This window comes from Nicotiana sylvestris, chromosome 12 (genome assembly GCF_000393655.2).
Source record: "Nicotiana sylvestris chromosome 12, ASM39365v2, whole genome shotgun sequence".
In the NCBI taxonomy this organism is placed as follows: domain Eukaryota; kingdom Viridiplantae; phylum Streptophyta; class Magnoliopsida; order Solanales; family Solanaceae; genus Nicotiana; species Nicotiana sylvestris.
Genome location: NC_091068.1, coordinates 129475643 through 129496252, shown reverse-complemented (window position 1 = coordinate 129496252; position 20610 = coordinate 129475643). Strand labels below are relative to the sequence as shown.

The following is a 20610-nucleotide window of genomic DNA, read 5'->3' as shown; positions in this document are numbered from 1 at the left end:
AAGCGCCGGATCAAATTCCTTGTCCTCACAAATCATCCCAATTATCGGCCCGTTGTTGTGGGCGGGCAGCGGATTATTGGTCACATTTGGGACATCCTCGTCTTTCAACACAATTTTCCCTTGCTCTAACAAATTCTCTACCGCTTGTTTCAATGTCCAACAGTTGTTTGTATCGTGCCCTTCTACCCCTGAATGGTATGCACACCTGACACCCCGCTGATATGATGGTGATTCCGGGTTTTGCCCGTTTGGTGGTATGGGCTGCAACAAATTCATCTGGAAAAGCTTAGGGAATAAGGTGGAGTAGGGTTCACCGATTGGTGTATAGTTGGGTCTCCTGGGTGGTTCCCGAGGACGGAAGTTATTTTGGGAAGGCCGAGGATTGTAGCGGTTTCGGTAAGGAGGCTAACTTCTAGGAGGTGGAGCTTGATTTCTGTTAGCCTGTGGTTGCGGTCGGCTGAAAGGTTGAGCATTCATAACCGCATAAAGTGGTAGAGCATAGACCATATCAGAATGAGGATAGTAGTGTTGAGGGGTTATTTCAGAGAACACAGGTCTAGGGGCCCGGTATCTTCTTCCCCATGATGCTGCCATGGTTGTTTCTTCTCTTGTCCTATTCTTTGCCATTCCTCCGGACCCGCCTTGGATGGCTTGGGAGGTTGCTCTAATGGATGCCTGACTTAAAATCCTACCTGTTTTCAAACCGTGTTCCACCATGTCACCAATTTTGATGGCCTCTGCAAAAGGTTTTCCCATGGCTGACATCATGTTCTGAAAGTAATCGGGCTCTTGGGCTTGTAGGAAGACAGTGACCATTTCTATCTCATCCATTGGAGGTTTCACTCTTGAAGCTTGTTCGCGCCACTTAACTACATATTCTCTGAAATTTTCTGAGGGTTTCTTCTTTAGATTTGTCAGAGAGTTCCTATCTGGAGCAATATCGACGTTGTACTAGAACTGCCTGACGAAATCTCTAGCAAGATCATCCCAGATGTACACATATCCTGGTCCATGTACCACTCAGATGCGATGCCAACCAGACTTTCTCCGAAATAGGCCATGAGTAGTTCTTCCTTTCCACCGGCTCCCCGCAGCTGATTGCAATATCTTTTGAGATGAGCAATAGGATCACCATGCCCATCGTACTTCTCGAATTTTGGGGTTTTGAATCCCAATGGCAGGTGCACATGAGGGAACATGCATAAATCGGCATAGGATACACTTTTCTGTCCGCTCAAGCCTTGTATGCTTTTGAGACTCTGTTCCATACTCCTCATCTTCCTCACAATCTCTTCTCGCTCGTGAGTTTTGGTGGTCTTTTCTTGTCCCGCAGCGAACTCAAATTGGAGTGGTTGAGGGTAAGTGCTGGTGGTAAACCGAGTTGGTTCCAGTGAGAAGGATGGTGCTTGAAATGTGAATGAGGGCGAGTCAGAATTAGGCCTGTGTGTAGTGGGTTGTGCCACGATTGGACAGGGCGGTGCCGCGAATGTACCTGTAGCTACATCTGTTGTTGACCTCCGGGGATAAGAATCAGAGGGTGATCCAGCAGAGTGGGCTGAAATGGTAGGGTACCCGAATGGGATAGTTGGATAACTTATGGGGATGTTGGAAATCCCATTTGTCCTGGAGAACAACTCAGGGAACCCAGGGATTATACTTGGTGGCTCTTTTCCGTTATTCCAGTCATCCAACATTTCCAACATGCGGAGCCGCAGGATTCTGTTTTCCTCATCAGTTGCTGACTCGGGCGTCAGGACGGCCGAGATTGAACTGTCCTCAGAGACAGGAATTGTCGGCAAAGGGATTTCTGAAGACATCTCTATGCTTCCCTTTGATCTTGTGAAGTAAGTATGTGAGGACAGACTTACACCGAACCAAACCACCCTTTTTTTTTCCTAAAAACCTGAAGTACTCAGCAGCAAACAAACGGTTAGTTCGAAAAAAAATAACAGATAGGTAACCTCACGTTGGGGCATGATGCACCTATACAGTTAAGTGAATTTCTACATGTTTGCAACAAAGACATACGTCATTCCGGCTTCTCTTAAGGCTTTCCTTTATTTATCGTTTTTTTATTATATTTTTTTTATTTTATTATTTCCTATTATTATTGTTTTCATTATTTGCAGTTAAAAATGTGACCGGATCCGTTGAGGATTGCCTACGTATCACGATGTCGCGTGAATCAGATCTTGCGTAGTTCGGGAATCGAAAATGGAGTAACTACACTAACCCCTTTTTTGGAATTTTTTGAAAGAAATGCTTTAAAAGAAGAAAGAAAATATTATTTTTTATTTTGATTTTTGTTTTATTTTTTAAAGAAAGACTTCTAAAAATTTATTTGCTTTTGACTTGAACTTTGGGAATTTTTTTTGTTGTTTTTTTTTTAAACAAAAAAGAAAATGTGTTTGGTTGATTTTTTTTTCCATTTGTTTCACCTTTTTCTACGGAAGAAAGAATATATATTTTTTGATTTATGATGTTGCCTCTTAAATTTTTGAAAGAGGGACTTTTAAGAAAATGATGTGGAATTTCTGAGTTTTTATTTATTTACAAAAGCACTTCTAAAGAAAATCCCTAATAACTTTGGAATTCAATTTTTCAAATATATATATTTTTTTATGGACATTTACAAAAGAAAGACTAAAAAGAAAAGAGTATTTTTGGATTTTTGTTGCTGATTTTTAATTCTTATTTCTTTTTTTTTCGTATGAAAGACTTCAGAAAGAAGGAAACTTTTTTTTTATTTGAGTTAAAAAAAACTTCTATATTATTTTGAATTTTTTTTTTGTATTTTCTAAAGAAAGATTTATAAAGAAGGAACTAAAGGAAAATATTTTTTTGGATTTTTAAAAATTGGGATCGGAACCGATGAGGTTTGCCTACGTATCTCACATCCGGTGAGAATCAAACCCGCGTAGTTCGGTCCGATCAGGCGTAGAGTAAAAATAAACTAAACCCCTTCTAACTAAAATCTTTAAAAGGAAAGGAGAAAAGTTATTTTTCTGGATTTTTTTTTTATATTTTGTTTTTCTTTTTATTTTGTTTTATTTTTTAAGGAAATATTTATGAATTTTAAACTTCTTTTCACCTTTTTTTTTTTGAAATTTCGAAAATCTTTTAAAATGGAACAAAATATTTTTTTTGAGTTTTGAATTTTCCCCCTTTTTTTTACTTTTAAATAAATACCCGTTTTCGAATTTTGAAAGTAATTACGGTTTTTTTTAATATATATATAAATCAAACTAAAAGACAAATTTTGTTTTCATTTTGTTTTCTTTTTTTTTTTAGAAAATTCTGGTGAGGTTTTGACACTACTTGGACATTGGTTTTATCCTTTCAAAATAAGTAATTATCTCCCTACGCTGCTATTTTTCTCTTTCTTTTTTTTTTGAATTTTTTTTTTAGAAACCGGTCAGCACGCAGATCTGAAACAAATAAATGCGCCAACAAACGGGATGCAGCAGGATGGTCTTTTCATTTCAGGTTGTCTATCCTAGACGGACCCAATCTCTGTGTTCAGTCCCCTACGTCAAATGCAACATGATGCAAATAAGCGTTCTTACTAGGGATCCGGCATGAGGTTTCGTTATACTAAGTTTATAACCTCGGTATATGTTCTATACTGTGTACCCGAGCGGACAACTCGAGTCGAGGAGGGGGCTACGTACCGGGGACCCGCGAGATCGTCCGGCTTTGTAACTTGTCCGGCCTCTTTCTTATTTCAGGTATTGACACTAACAGAATGGGGAGTCTCGACCAGCGAGCTTCTCCCCGGAGGTAAGAAGAGAAGGGTTTCGGCACAGTTTATATACAGTTCAGATAATATCAAAGCGGTAAAAGACAACATTTAGCACGTTATGCCAAAACATGTAATAAATATCAGATAATAAAGCCAAATATAACAATTATTCTAAGCTCGAATTCTTGAACCCTGAACCAGTGGTTCTGGGTTCGTTCCCCAGCAGAGTCGCCAGAGCTGTCACACCTCCTTTTTGCGCACCCGCCCCTAAGGGTAAAATGCGCGAGGGAGTTTTTCCAATTTAAGTGACAATATTCGAAATGAGATTATTTATTTAATTCAGAGTCGCCACTTGGGAAAGGTTTGGCTTTTGGTGTCCCAAGTCACCGGTTTATCTTGAATCCCAATTCGAGGAAAATATTCGACTTTCCAAATGAAGTCTGCGAACCAGAAATTCTAAGTAAGGAATTCTGTTGACCCGAGGGAAGGTGTTAGGCACCCCCGAATCCCGTGGTTCTAGCACGGTCGCTTAAATTGTTATAATGGCTAAATATCTGATTTAAATACATGTTGTGACTTATGTGCTTTTATTAAGTTTAAACCGCTTTTATTATTATCATTTATTTTATAGAATTGCAACGTCGTGAAAATGCATCTCGAACCACGTCACAATCAATGCACCCGTAGTTGTTAACACATTTCGACTCCGTTGAGATTTGAATTTGGGTCACATAAATGCGCACCCGAATTTAAGAATGTAATTTAATTAAGTCGCGCCTAAAGAGTCTAACGCGTTATTATCTTTGGGGAAGGCAGTGAAATTCACTAAACAGTCCATCCCAAATTCTAAGTATTTTATTGTGATCAGTTATTGAGGGCCCCGCAGTTTGCATTGTTTTATTTGGCGAGACTCATTTATTTTAACAGGATAATCCTAAAGTGCCTACATTTTCCTATTAAAATTGTCTCTACAAAAATGAAAGAGAAAAGGTCTTAATTTATTTACATGCTTGAGTTGTTATAGTTGAGTTTCGGATATGATTCATAAATTCTGAAAATGATGTAAGCAGGGCAGTCCGTTGCCAATGCGGGCCCAAGCCCAACGTGTATGGCATAAAACTAAACTTGGGCCGTCTTATTCACGTATTACCACCTAGTTACATTATACTAGGCATGTTCTCAGTTTGTCAAATTAAAAAAAAACTTAGCAATCTAATTTTAATCCTAAACCAATTACATGCTGGAATTAACCAATATTATTTAACTAAACAATATTCTTACAAGTTCCGAAATGGTCTATTCGTTTGATTTTTAACTTAGACGGAGTTACTACACCATTTATTTATTTTTAGGCAATATATATAGATAGTTCATCCGTTAAGCTATCGTCAGATGTTCCACTATATATATATATATTAAATAGCTACATGATTCTGATTTTTGTAAGCTAAATAATTTATATATACAAATAAAATTCAGAATATAATTTAAAATAAATTTAGAACTTCAATTCTTCATTTTTCGTATTCATGCTTCCTGTTTCAGTTTACAATAATCAGCGTGTCAGTTGTGTACCTGATATTGGAAGCAAAAGAAAAGTGAGATCAACAAAAACTCAGTAGCATACAACAACAGCAACCCCAACAAACAGTAACAACCAGCAACGAGAAACTTAGTGACAGATTTTAAAATCAAGACAAAAATCCAGAAACACCAACAACAATCAACGGACAGAAGCAAAGGGAATCTTTTCAGATTTTGAAAGACTAGTTAGTGTTTAACCCTTAATTTCTGAATCCGTATATCAGAATATTTGGATTGTATATCAGGTGTATACTATTCTTCTTTTGAATTTCCAGAATGTTTTTCTTTTTATTTTTCTAAAGTCTTAGTATTTTTCGGAATTTCCTCTCTCTTAAAATTTTCTTCTCCTTCTATTCTTTTTTCTCTCTATCTCTGTCTGTCCTCTAAAATCTGATTCAAGACTTTTATATATATCTCATCCCATAAATCTTTTAATCAATTAAAATCAACCCATTTTCTCTACCAAACCCATTATCTTCCTACTCATCCCCATTACATTAAATAAATATATCATTACCACCCCATTATCTTTTGTCCCTCATGCTTCACTAAACAAATACAAGATTCCTCCCCAATAAATTTTGTCTTGTCCCCCCTTTATATTAAACAACTATATCACAACCCATCCCATTACAATTTGTCCCCCATGCTTCACATAAAAAATTACAAAAATGTACAATTCCTAAACTATCCCTCCGACCTTATTGTAATTACTAAACTACCCCTGAACGTACTGCAAATTACCAAACTACCCCATCAGCTATAACAAATCAATTAATCAAACTCAACCAAAATATAGCCAACATGACCAATTTCTACACGAATTCAAACAACAAATCTCATGAACATGAATTCTTCAACATTTCAACAATAAATCACATGAACATGATTTCAACAACAAATCATATGAACACAAATTGAACAACAAAGAACAACTAAAATTTGATTGAACAATATTTTAGCAACAAACAAACCTATTTTCAGATTTAACAACAACAACAACAAACAAGTATATTCAGATTTCTAAATTCAATAATATTGAACTTAAAATCAACTCTAACAACATTACAACAAACAATTCCTATATTAAACTTAAACAAGATTATGAGACAAATTCAAGAAATAATCATAAATGATAAACAAGAAATCAAACTATACAAATTTCGGATTCAAGATCAACCAAACAAAGTATGAACATGAATGAAAATATTCAATAACAATAACAAACAAACTTTGTTCAAACTTCGAATTAAACTTAAACAAAACAAATAAACATATTCAAATTACTAATCTTCAAATAAGTCAATTAAATCCAACCAAAATTATAACAAAGATATATGATCCAAAATTAAGAAGCAAAACATTAACTTCACATTAAATTACTAAATTAAAAACGAACTTCAAACAAAGATGAACATGAATTAAATCTATTTTTAAACAACAAAACATGACGGATTCACATGATTTAAACAATGTTAACAATTTCTGAAAATACATAAAACACATGAAACAAATTGAAGAAACAATTAATTTAAACTTCAATTTGAATCTAACAAACATTAAACTAACAATTCTCTTTTTTACAAAAAATAAATAAAATTAACATGAAATAAACATGAAAAAAACAACTAATTAAGTTTCCATTTGAATCTGAAAATTAAAACAACAAAACACATGAACAAACTTTAAAAAATTAATTCAACGATAAACATGAACAAAACAAGAATCGAGCATTCATCGATTTTAGATTCGAGAAATATCACAACGAAATACGGACGAAAAATAAAACTCAAAAACCAACTAACCGGAAATGAAACGACGAACAACGAACGACAAACTTGAACTATGTATGGACTGTTTTGACGACCCCAACTTTAAAATCAACCCATGAATCTGTTTCCCGAGCTGGGCATGTCGCAACTTTGAACAAACCTGAAGGTTGGCCACGGCAGTCGCTAGCAGCAGCACGCAGCAGCGTCGGAGCAGCAACGGTGACCTAGCAGCGGCGACCCAGCAGCGGTAGCAGCAGCAACAGAAACGCCGACAGCAGCACGACGGAGGAAGCCGGCACAGCTGCCACGACGAGGCAGCAACATGGGTTACGAGCAACAAGCATGGCGGGGGAGGATGTGCTCGTGTGAGTGTGTTGACGCGGCTGTGTGCGTGTGTGTCGATGAGGAGCTTGGAGGTGGGGAGGTGACGAAGACGAAGAAGAAGGTGAAGCAGCAGCTACAACGCTGCGTTGTGCACGACGACGAGGATGAAGAAGACGATGGGTTCTTGAAAGATCTCAACACAAAGTTAGCATCTTTACAAGAAGGTAAAGTGGGTGGTCGTTGGAGTAGGAGGATGACGATGGTGGACTGCTGGTCGTAAGGTGGTGGTTTGGGTGTTGAGGATGGAGGGGCAGCCATTGATGCTAGGGAGGGGAGCTTGAGGAAGAAGAAGGAGAATAAGGGGGGGATGGTTTAGGTATTTTTTAGGGTTTTCTTCTTCTTTTTTTTTTGTTTTGTGTTGTTTGTAAGATAATAGGGGTGTTGGGTCATGGACTGGGTCGACCCAGTTCGAAATGGACTGGGTCATAGGGAGGGTTGGGCCATTTTTTTGGGCCTGTGGCATGAAATCGAAGAAGAGGCCCAATTCCGACTTTCTTTATATTTTTTGCTCTCTTTTCTTCTTTTATTTTTCTAAAACTAAATTATAAAAAATCTTAACTTATTATTAAGAACTAAATTAAGTTATAAAAGCGCAAATTAACTTCCAATAACAATTAACGCACAATTAAGTAATAATTAAGCATAAAATTGTATATTTGGACATTAAATGCTAAAAATGCAAACGATGCCTATTTTTGTAATTTTTATTTTTTGTAAAACAAATTTAATTACTAACAATTGTATAATTAAATCCTACATGCAAAATGCGACATATTTTTGTATTTTTAATAATTTAACAAATAAACATGCACAGACAAACATACAAACAATTACACAAAAATACCACAAAATTGCACACCAAGGAAAATCATTTTATTTTATTTTTTTTTGAATTTTTTTGGGAGTAATTCTCATATAGGGCAAAAATCACGTGCTTACAGTAATTATGTGAGAGAAAAATCTGAAAAAGGAGAAAGAGAAAATAAAAAATAGGGTATATAGTGGCTTAAGGAGAGGTAACCAAAATTAGATATTTTGCTATAAACATTAAAAGGTGTCTATAGAATATAATATTTTAAAATGGTATTTATTTAAAATAAATAAGGTGTTAACCTTTGCTATATGAGGTAAAAATTCCCTTTTATTATGGGTTGAGATGTAATGCCCAAATCAGCCCATCACGAAAAATGTTTCATGCCCAACCCATTAAATATTGGGCGGGTTGGACGGATCAAATAAATTTGGGTTATTTTTGCCATCCCTAGGTAATTGGTGTTGAAGATATAATTAAAATAATAAATGTATATTATATTTAATAATTTAAACTTTTACATAAGATGATCACACACTTCACATGGTATCAAAGTATAACGAGGTTCTAGGTTGAATTCTTACCGTCATTATTATCAAAATAATTTCACGTGATTGGCCATTATCACATTATCAATGAATTTAATATGTTATAACATGTTACCTTTTAAATGACCTGATTGTATAAATATTTTTAATATTTTTCTTTTTAACCGTTTAAACTTTTAAAAAAATATAACACGCTTCATCATTCAACGACAATTGTTACACTTGATTTTACTAATTGGTAACATACCCAACAAGAAACAGAAGTCTAATTGCACTTATTATATATTTGGTAGTACATGATTTCTAATCACTTGTTCACATGGCGACAGACCTTTCTTATCTCCCCTTTATCACCACTAATTGGACTATTTTCCGACAAGATAATCAGAGCTTTAGCAAACTGACTATGAAAATATCCATTATCGTTAGCAAATTTCTCCACAAAAGGATACGTAGTTGGATCAGAAACCAACTGTTGATCCACAATTAACAGCCCTTTATTGCTCAAAATGTTCTTGTAGTATACGTTGTCCAACACCATTGGCGTTACACGGTCGTTTCTGGCGTACTCCACTGCTTTAAGAACCGGGTTCGGGGAGGGGCATCGCCCTTTGAGATAATTGGCATAGTTGGGGTCTAGGGTTGGATCAACTGTTGGGTAAAGTCTGTTTACTATGTTTACACAGTGAACTCGTCCTACTGTATGTGCCCCTGCATACAAAATAAGTAAACAATATTTGTGAAAAAATCCCCCAAAAAAGGTGATCTTGAGCTTTTCGAATTGATTTTAGATATAGTATTAAATTAAGAATCTCATTTAGCAAAGTTATAACCTAATTTTTTTAACAAAGAAATACATCATGATCAACTATTAGTACTATGTTTGTTTCACATAAACTGAACATTGTTAAAAATTTGTAAACGTGGTTGAAAATTATGATAAAACAAGAAATATCCTAAGCAATAAAGATCTGGATACTAGCACTAGTTGGACCGACTCAGGAGTGAAGGGAGAGTATAAGTTACACGTTCGGACGAACCTAGTAGCCTATGCTTAGATCCTTTATTTGTATTAGAAAATTTATTAAATATGTGTAAGTATTTAATTGTGAACACAGTAACTATAACGAGTTATGGTTCGACAATAAGTCTAGAATCCAAAAACTTCAAATTCTGGCTCCGCCTCTGGACTGACTCATCGGGAAAATAAATAGTAAACTAAATTTAATGGGAACTTTTTGGGAGAAGTCTAATTTAGGGGGCATAGTTAGTTTACCAAGTAGAGCAACTGTTCCTTCAGTGTCAACACCAACAGACTGGAAACGAGAAAGAACTAACGACATGGAATCATTGTGGTTAGGAATGAAATTCTCAACTTCTGTTAAGTAACTGCCTTTGCTATCCCTTCTTCCAGTTTTCATTTCAATGTGTGGCCCTCCTAACTGTGTCAAATAATAACAGAGTAAATTAATTAAAAAAAAAGTCATTTTATAAGAAAAAATGAAATTGAGACAGAGGTTAATTAAAGACATTAACGTACCATGACAACACCATCTCTAGCAGAAAGAACAACAATATCAGCGCAAGAAACTGTGTTTGGACATTCATTCTCAAGGGCCTCTTTAATTGTCTCTATATACTTAAAATTTCTCATCCCAAAATTCCTCTGTGATGTCTTCTCTGATTTCTGTTCCTTTGTTGTGTCTAATAGTATCGATGCATCGCATGACTGCAAAAATAAATAAATAAAATCAAATCAAATTTATATTATTGGTTTATGCATTTCATGACGTGCCAAAATATCAAGAGGCGGACTTGTACAGGTTCAACTAAACACGTCATTTTTAAGTTTAAATTTTGAATTTACCTTTACATAGCATATTAATGGGTCTAAGCCAAATTGAGCAAGGGCGAAGACTTGGCTATATTATATTGTGCCAATTCCAGTTTTGAGCTACCGACTTGTTTCACAGTGACAGATGTCAATCGCATGTCTATTTCTATGATAAAAAGAGCTTTATTTCCAAACAGATTTACCCATTACTAATGGAGATCCCATATTGGTGCAAATATAGGCCGAGATATCTCCGGCTTGCATATATTAGCTCAGGACTCTCATTAATTATTTTTTTTCAGTGGATGGGTATATGTATTTTACCTTAACCATGCAATCATGGAAGAGATTTCTGATCCAAGAAACTGCAGTATTTCCATGTTTGTGGTACAACTTGATGACTTGTTCTTTGACGATTTCTTCAGCTCTTGGGCAACTCTGTGAATAGTAATTTAACTGGAGATCACTTTTTGCTGCGTCCATTAAAATCAGTAGTTAGTACGTATAAATATATGATAATATAGAGGTATATATTCTTCTTTATCACTAGAAAAAGGATAAATAGATAGTAGTAGTAGTTTTTAGTGTACACAAAAAAGGTCTTTTATTTTGAAGTGGATAATTGAAATGAAGCGTCAGAAAATTCTCATATTCCTTTTGGTACACCGGAAAGAAAATCTCTCCGTTCACTTTTGACTTTGTACTCCTTTTAAGAAAAAATAATTAAAGTATTATAATTTTACTTATAATAATAATCATATTTCAAAAAATCTTGAAAAATGATTTGAAGAATTTAGTTAATGATAAGGGTAAAATAGGAAAAAAAGATTGTTTTCTCTTGATTTGCGAAAATGAACAAGTAAAAGTAAAAATATTTTTTTAGTATGGTGGACAAGTAAAAGTAAACGGAGGGAGGGAGTATATTACAAAAAAAAATTTAAGTTGTCAAAGCTAGAACGAATAGATAAACGGTAATGAAGAGCTGGTCATTAATATAAGGGGAGAAGTAGTACCATAATGAATGTGGAAGAGTAACGCTAATAATAGAATGATGAATCTTGAGGAGGGAGAGAATTGTTGATTATTGGTGGCCATATGTTAGGTATATTGAGGTTTTGGTTTCTTCTTAATGTCAATTCCTAGAAAACCAAAAATTACTTATATAGTAAAGTTTCTATAACTGTATTGGAAGTGGAAGAAGGATCAAAATGCAAGGATAGTTCCATTAGGCCACTATATTTGACATTTTGGCCACATATATTCACCCGCGCATGGAGTATAGTAGTAATTTTTAAGTTATATGCACTTACATAAATTTTACATTTTCAGTGTAAAAAAAGTGCATTACCATTGACTATAGCGAGTTATATATTTTATTTGTATGTAGTCAAATCAAGATTACTACAGACAATTGCATGTTGTTGTATATATGTTATGTTAACTTCATGTAAAAAAGTTATACGTTTTCAGTGTAACAGAGTTAAACTCCTATTTTTACCATAGAAGTAGCAGAAAATTAAAAGAAAAAAAAATGAGATTATATTATGGCGGTGTCGTTATGCAACTAATGGGTTTGAAAGTTTGAATGGTTTTATCACCCCCTTTGTTGATTAAACTAAAACTAGTACGAAAAGCATTACTTCTTGTCAACTCCTGTGTTTGATTCATAAAATGACCTAGTTCGTGGATATATAGCTGATTTCGCAAATTCTGTCCACAAAGATTAGTGGGATTTTATAGTGGGAGTCCAACAACAACAAATTATATGGAAGCATAAGCTATAGTTCATGACTTTTAATACCAAGCACTTATCCCACTAGTATTCTTTAGTTGGCTTAATTCTCAAGTTAGCAGCATTATGACGGCTAATGGGGAGAATCAACTAAACCATCAATTAAGCATGCGGTCCTGAAAAGCTTTTTGTAATTTTAAGTAATGTGATTGGGTGTGATTGAAGTTTATTTTTTAGCTTAGAGGAAAATAAAATGATTAAACCAGTGGCGTAGCCACACTATGTCAAGAGTGGTCAAGTGAACATTCTTTACTGGAAAATTATATTGCGTATATATAAGTAAAATACTTGTTTACCTCGAAAATACGAGTAATAATTAAATTTGATTTGTGGTTTTAAAGATATGTGATTTAGTTCAATACCAATTAATAATCAAGAAATATGAAGTAGAGATGAAAGAGACAAGTGAATCAAACCAATGTTACTCAACATCAGTGACCTCGAGCTTAGTAATCTCGAGGTGGTGTTACAATTAAGTAAGAAAAGTAAAATAAGAAAAGTAGAGCTAAGGACAATTCTTATGAACAGTAGGCAAAAAGGTAGAGAGTATATTCTTTACTCAATGATTAGATGATTTTACAAATGATTGGGGTTCCCTTTATATAATAGGGGAACCCTAAATAAGGAATATTTCTATTTACAGTAAGGAATATTCTTAGTACAGCTGTCTAACCGCCTAGTACGAAATCGTACAACCCTATTCCGGGACTTGCGCCATGACTTTGGGGACGTGGCAGAAATCTAGTTCATTCTGGTACAAATCCATAACGGTACTATTTCGGGGTCGAGCATACTTGGCCCCTGTATTCCTCGAACTCCCATCCCCGGGCATTGCACTCTGTCTTCGAGCTCAAGTCTGATCAACCGGTCTCGAACTCGACCTCGCCGGACTCGGGCCTAGGATTAACCCTTGAGCCTGTAAATTGGAGGCATACGATTTTGACCCTATATAAGGATAAAGTCATACCTTAGCAGTAGTGTCGTTTGAGCAATGATATGTTTCAATTGTTTGGCAGTTGTTCACCTTCCATTGTGCTAAGTTTGTAAGATCCTTTACCAACAACTCTGAGGACTTGGTACGGTCCTTCCCAATTCGGGCCCAGTTTTCCTTCATTTGGTCTCGAGTATTGAGGGTGACCTTCGTAGAACTAAGTCCCCGATTCCAAAATGTTGAAGGTTGGTCCTTCTATTGTAGTATCTTTCGATCTTTTTCTTCTGTGTGGCCATCCGAACGAGCGCCGCTTCTCGCCTTTCATCTAACAACTCGAGGCTAGCGTCCATGGCCTCGTGATTTGACTCCTCCGAGGCATGTCGAAACCTGGCGCTGGATTCTCTGACCTCGATGGGGATGAGGGACTCGGATCCATATACTAGAGAAAATGGGGTGGTCCCCATGCTAGACTTCGATGTTGTCCAATATGCCTAAAGAACCTCGGGTAAAACTTCTCTCCATTTCCCTTTCGCATCGTCCAATCTTTTCTTCAAGTTTTGAATGATAGTTTTATTTGTTGACTCGGCCTGTCCGTTTCCAGTTGGATGGTATGGTGTCGATAAGATCCTCTGGATTTTGTGTGCCACAAAGAACTCCATCACCTTGCTGCCGATGAATTATTTTCCATTTATTACATACAATCTCGGCAAGTATCCCGAACCAGCATATGATGTGGTCCCAAATGTAGTCAATAACTTCTTTTTCTCTGACCTTCTCGAAGGCATGTGCTTCCAACCACTTAGAAAAATAATCAGTCATAAACAGAATAAATTTAGCTTTACCTGGGGCCGTTGGTAGAGGGCCGACAATATCCATTCCCCACTTCATAAAAGGCCACGGGGATAGGACCGAATGGAGTTATTCTCCAGGCTGATGGATCATCGGTGCGAATCGTTGACACTTATCACATTTTCTGACAAATTCCTTAGTATCCTTTTCCATGCTATCCCAGTAGTAACCTGCTCTGATAACTTTGCGAACCAAAGACTCGACGCCGGAGTGATTCCCACAAGTGCCTTCGTGGATTTCTCTAAGGACATAATCGGTGTCCCTTGGCCCCAAACATACCGCCAATGACCCATCGAATGTTCTCTTATACAATGTTCCGTCTTCATCCAATGCAAACCTAGCATCTTTGGCTTGTAGGGCCCTCGATTCTTTGGGGTCCGCTGGGAGTTTTCCATTCTTCAAATAGTCAATATACTTATTCCTCCAGTCCCACGTTAGACTTGTTGAATTTATCTCGGCATGACCCTTTTCAACCACAGACCTTGATAATTGGACAACAGCCCCCGGGACGATGTCATCTTCATCGACCGAGGATCCCAGATTGGCAAGTGCATCGGCCTCGCTATTTTGCTCTCGAGGCACATGATCCAGAGTCCACTCCTTGAAGCGGTGCAAAGTTACCTGTAGCTTATCCAAGTACCGTTGCATTCTATCCTCTCGAACCTCGAAGTTTTTGTTTACTTAGTTTACCACCAATAGAGAATCACACTTGGCCTCGACGATTTCTGCTCCCAAGCTTTTAGCTAGCTCGAGACCTACAATCATGGCCTCATATTCGGCCTCATTGTTAGTTAATCTTGGAGTTTTGATAGATTGCCTAATAGTAGCACCTGTGGGTGGCTTCGAGACAATGCCAAGCCCAGACCCCTTCACATTTGAGGCACCGTCCGTGAAGAGAGTCCACACCCCCGATGTTGTAACTTGTACCCGAGCTTAACAAAAATTCTTTCTCCACTTCAGATACGAGGGTCGGCATAAAATCGTCCACGAAGTCAGCTAGGATTTGAGACTTGATGGTCGTTCGGGGTTGATATTCAATATCGTACCCGCTAAGTTCGACGACCCATTTGGCCAATCGGCCCGATAGCTCAGGCTTATGCAAAACATTTCGAAGGGGGTAAGTGGTTAATACACATATAGGATGACATTGAAAATATGATTTTAACTTTCGAGATGCGCTTATCAATGCAAGCGCTAATTTTTCTAAGTAAGGGTACCTAGTTTCAGCATATTCTAGAGTTCGACTTACGTAATAAACAGGAAATTGTGTACCTTGCTCTTCTAGAACTAGTACCCCACTTACAGCTATCTCGGACACTGCCAAGTATAGATAAAGCCTTTCATCTACCTTCGGGGTGTGAAGCAAAGGCGGGCTCGACAGATATCGCTTTATTCTTCTAAGACTTGCTGACATTCTAGGATCCACACGAGAATTACTCCCAAAAATTCAAAAATAAAATGATTTTCTTTGGTGTGCAATTTTGTGATATTTTGAATAATTATTTGTAGTTGTCTGTGCGTGTTTATTTGCTAAATTAATAAAAAATACAAAAATATGTCGCATTTTGCATGTAGGATTTAATTCTATAATTGATAATAATTAAATTTGTTTTACAAAAATTAAAAATTACAAAAATAGGCATCGTTTGCATTTTTAGCATTTAATGTCCAAATATACAATTTTATGCTTAATTAATACTTAATTGTGCGTTAATTGTTATTGGGAGTTAATTTGCACTTTTATAACTTAATTTAGTTCTTAATAATAGTTTAAGTATTTTTATAATTTAGTTTTAGAAAAATAAAAGAAGAAAAGAGAGCGAAAATATAAAGAAAATCGGAATTAGGCCTCTTCTTCAACTTCAAGCCACAGGCCCAAAAATGGTCCAATCTTCCCTACGAATCAGTCCATTTCGAACTGGGTCGACCCAGTCCATAACCCAACACCCCTATTATTTTACAAACAAAATAAAACAAAAAAAAAAGAAAGAAAAACCCTAAAAATACCTAAGCATCCGCCCCCCCCCCCCCATTTCTCCTTCTTCTTCCCCAAACTCAAAAAACACTTCCCATGGCTTCCCTTTACTTTCTTCTTCGTCCACACAAACACCCTCGCGTCCAAACGACCCCCCGTCATCCATTAAAACCACACAACCACCTTCAAGCTCGAACTCGACAACCATAGTCGACATTGCTGCGTCTTCATCATCAACGACCAGTCCGTCGACTCCCTTTCACCATCATCGTTTCCACTGCAGAACCAGTCCTCAACTTCACGTCCCAACAGTCCACCTACTGCTCGCGCTACTGCTACTGTTTCATCTTCTTTGTTTCGTCAACTTCGAACTGGGTGGTCGAAAATCCGAGCTCCAGCCATGGATGCTGCTCGCGCTACTGCTACTGTTTCATCTTCTTTGTTTCGTCGACTTCGAATTAGGTGGTCGAAGGTCCGAGCTCCAGCCATGGATGTTGTTCGCGCTACTGCTCCTGTTTCGGCGTCAAGCTGCGTTTGCTTCAAACGCTTCACGGCTCGCGCTACTGCTACTGTTTCATCCTTTTTGTTTCGTCGACTTCGAGTTGGGTGGTTGAAGATCCGAGCTCCAGCCATGGATGCTGTTCGCGCTACTGTTACTGTTTTATCTTCTTTGTTTTGTCGACTCCGAATTAGGTGGTCGAGCTCCCGAGCTCCAGTCATGGACACGGCGGCGCTTCACTGCTGCGTATTGTCATTGACGACTCCATGAGTCATGTTTGTTGCTCACCATCGTATTCTTGTTGATGACGCAAGGTAGTCCGGTTAAAGTATGGCAAAGTTCGAAGGTTTATCGTCGAATCGAAATCCTTCGTCGAGCTTTACATGATGAGTTGTTTGGTCGAAGTTTGTCGAAACAGTCCGTACATATTTCGTGTCGATCCGGTTAGTAGATTTTGAGTTTTATTTTTTTCGTGTTTCGTTTTGATATTTCTCGAATCTAAAATCGGTAGATATTTGATTTTTGGTTTTGTTTATGTTCATATGTTTTGTTGAATTAATTTTCAGATTTCAAATGGAAATTTAATTAGTGGTTTTTCATGTTCATTTCATGTTTGTTTTATGGTTTAGGTAAGAATTTGTTAGTTTGATTGTTTGTTATATTCAAATTGAAATTTAATTGATTATTTCTTCAATTTGTTTCATGTTGTTATATATTTTCCAGAAATTATTAATGTTGGTTTAATCATTTAATTTGTCATGTTTGTTGTTTTAAAATAGACTCATTTCATGTTCATACTTTGTTTGATTGTTCTTGAATCCGAAATTTGTATAGTTTGATTTTTTGTTTATCACTTATGATTATTTTTTTTTTGTCTCATAATCTTGTTTAAGTTTAATATAAGAATTGTTTGTTGTAATGTTGTTAGAGTTGATTTTAAGTTCAATATGATTGAATTTAGAAATCTTCATACTTTGTTTGTTGTTGGTGTTGAATCCGAAAATAGGATTGTTTGTTGCTAAAATATTGTTCAATCAAATTTTAGTTGTTCTTGGTTGTTCAATTTGTGTTCATGTGATTTGTTGTTGAAATGTTGTTAAAATCATGTTCATATGATATTGTTGTTATGATGTTCATCCGTGTTCATATTGTTGTTTGAACATTGTTAGAAATTGATCATATTGTCTATATTTTGGTTAAGTTTGATTAATTGATGTGTTATAGCTGATGGGTAGTTTGGTAAATTTGTAATACGTTCAGGGGTAGTTTGGTAATTTCAGTAAGGTCGGAAGGGGTAGTTTAGGAATTGTACATTTTGTAATTGTTTATTTGAAGCATGGGGGACAAAATGAAATGGGGTGGGTTGTGATATGATTATTTAATATAAAGGGGGGACAAGATTTAAATTAAAGGGGAATCTTGCATTATTTTAAATAAAGCATGGGGGACAAAATATAATGGGGTGGTGTGATATATTTATTTAATGTAATGGGGATGAGTGGGAAGATAATGGGTTTGGTAGAGAAAGGGATTGATTTTAATTGATTTATGGGATGGGATATATATATGTGAAGTCTGGACACAAGAAAAAAAGACAGACAGAAAAAAAAAAGAAATTGAAAAAAAGCTGAACATTTATTCCGAAAAAAAAAATTGAAACTCTCAAGAAAAGAAAAACATACAAAGAAAAAAAATTGAAAATTAGAAGAGAAAGTAGTACACACCTGATAAATATTCTGGTATACAGGTGTAGAAATTAAGGGTTGAAGATTAACTAGCCTTTCAAAAATCTGAAAATTTCCCTTGGTTTCTGTCCGTTATTTTCGGCATTCCTGGATTTTATTTTGAATTTTTCAAAGCTGTCACTGGGATTTTCGTTGACTGGTTATTGCTGGTTATTGTTGTTGTTGCTGTGTTACGTATTACGTTGCTGACTTTCTTCTTCTTATATTGACAATATCAGGTACACAACTGTAATTTTGGCATTTTGTAAGCTGAAATGAAGAATGGAGTGTTAAATTTTTAATTTAGTTTAATTTAATTTTTTGTATTGTATTTAGGTTATTCATGTATTATTATTCCGTAAATCACTGTCATCGGCATAACTAGGCATATTATAGCGACATATTAAATAACGTCTTTACCAGATTATTAGGAAATATATTTAAACCTGATTATTAATTAAAATTGTTTAAATATAAAAAAAAATAGAAGAAATAACGTAAAAATGGCGTTATTGAATCAGTTTGGCAAAAATTAACTAAGTTCCTTATTCATAAGGTTTTTCGTCAACGATAAGTTAATCCGAATCATGTAGTCAATTTCAGTTATAACATGAATTAGTTTGCAAACAAGTATTAGGACATGATGAATTAAAACAAAGTTAGTTAATGTTAAATTGTTTAAATTTTTAGAAATATGATTTAGTACTCAAGTTTTTATTTTTATTTCTTTCAATTTTCAGTATTTGTAAATAATTAGTTTCAATAAGCTTAAGTCTTACTAATAATTTGAATTTTAATCCAACTATGGGATAATTAGTTTTTTTTTTTATTTTTTTACTTTTCGATAATTCCATGTTGTATTTATGATTATAATTTTATTACTTTCTGTTAATATTTGTTTTTCTCTTCTATTTAATATGTCATTTTCAAGAATGTAGATATTGATTTTATATTTATAAAAAACTTAGTAATAATAAAAAGGTAGTCATTAAAGGATATTATTAAAGGATTTCGCTAAAAATAAATAGATGTAAATAATACAAATGTATAGGATTCTCCAATCTCATTTATTTATTTAATTATTTTAAAAAAAATTACTTAGAATTTGGGATGGATTGTTTAGTGAATTTCACTTCCTTCCCAAAAGATAATGACGCGTTAGACTCTTTAGGCGCGATTTAATTAATTTTACCTTCTTAAACTCGGATGCGCATTTCATGCGACCCAAATCTAAATCCTAAAACATCAAATAAAATATGTTTCGTATTGTGGGTGCATTTCATGTGACACAATCCAAAGATATGTTTTAAGCGATGTTCACATTCCTAAAAAATAATAATTATAATAATAAAGCGGTAAAAGATAAAATTTGCACATGGTTCATAATTGTATTAAAAATCAGATAAATAAGCCGAATATAACAGTTGAGCGACCGTGCTAGAACCACGGAACTCGGGAATGCCTAACACCTTCTCCCGGGTTAACAGAATTCCTTATCCGGATTTCTGGTACGCAGACTGTAATATAGAGTCATTCTTTTCCTCGATTCGGGATTAAAATTGGTGACTTGGGACACCCTAAATCTCCCAAGTGGCGACTCTGAAATAATTAAACCAATCCCGTTTCGATTGTCCTTTAATTGGAAAAAACTCCCTTGCACCCCATCGGGTGCGGAAAAAGGAGGTGTGACAGCTCTGGCGACTCTGCTGGGGACTTTACCCAGAACCGGTGGTTCAGGGTTAGAAATTCGAGCTCATATAAATTGTCATATTTGGTTTTATCTGATTTTTACATGTTTGAGCCTAATGTGCTAAATGCTGCTTTTACCGCTTTGATATTACGTGAACTGTGTATAAACTGTGCCGAAACCCATCTCCTCTCTGAGTCTTCTAAATCATGAAGAAGGGTGTACTTCGTACGACTTCTTTTCTGTATAGTGTAAAATCCCAATTTAGAACGAGGTTCGGACAAGTTGCTAAGCCGGTGAAGCTTCTGTATTCCCGGTACGCTACCCCCCCTCGGCTCGAGCTGTCCGCTCGGGTAAGCCAGGTCTAGAACAAACACCCAGGTTCTGAACCTAGTATAACAAAACCACATGTCGGATCCCTAGTAGGAACGTTTGTTTGCATCACGTGCATCTGACTTTGGAGGCTCAACACAGGGGT

At 35.8% G+C, this 20610-nt stretch overlaps 2 protein-coding genes across 2 annotated transcripts; both read right to left on the bottom strand.

Moving 5' to 3' along the window:
• Positions 1-9037: 9037 nt before the first annotated feature.
• On the bottom strand, positions 9038-11790 carry LOC104220497 (peroxidase 21-like). The gene is made up of 5 exons (XM_009771378.2): positions 11689-11790; positions 11000-11148; positions 10382-10570; positions 10118-10283; positions 9038-9552 (listed from the first exon to the last, which is right to left on the bottom strand). Exons 1-5 carry the CDS (start codon positions 11768-11770, stop codon positions 9149-9151), a joined length of 990 nt encoding a protein of 329 aa, XP_009769680.1. The 5' UTR covers positions 11771-11790; the 3' UTR covers positions 9038-9148.
• Positions 11791-14316: 2526 nt separating this feature from the next.
• LOC138883721 (uncharacterized) lies at positions 14317-14895 on the bottom strand. The gene has a single exon (XM_070164427.1). It carries the CDS (start codon positions 14893-14895, stop codon positions 14317-14319), a length of 579 nt encoding a protein of 192 aa, XP_070020528.1.
• Positions 14896-20610: the final 5715 nt, after the last annotated feature.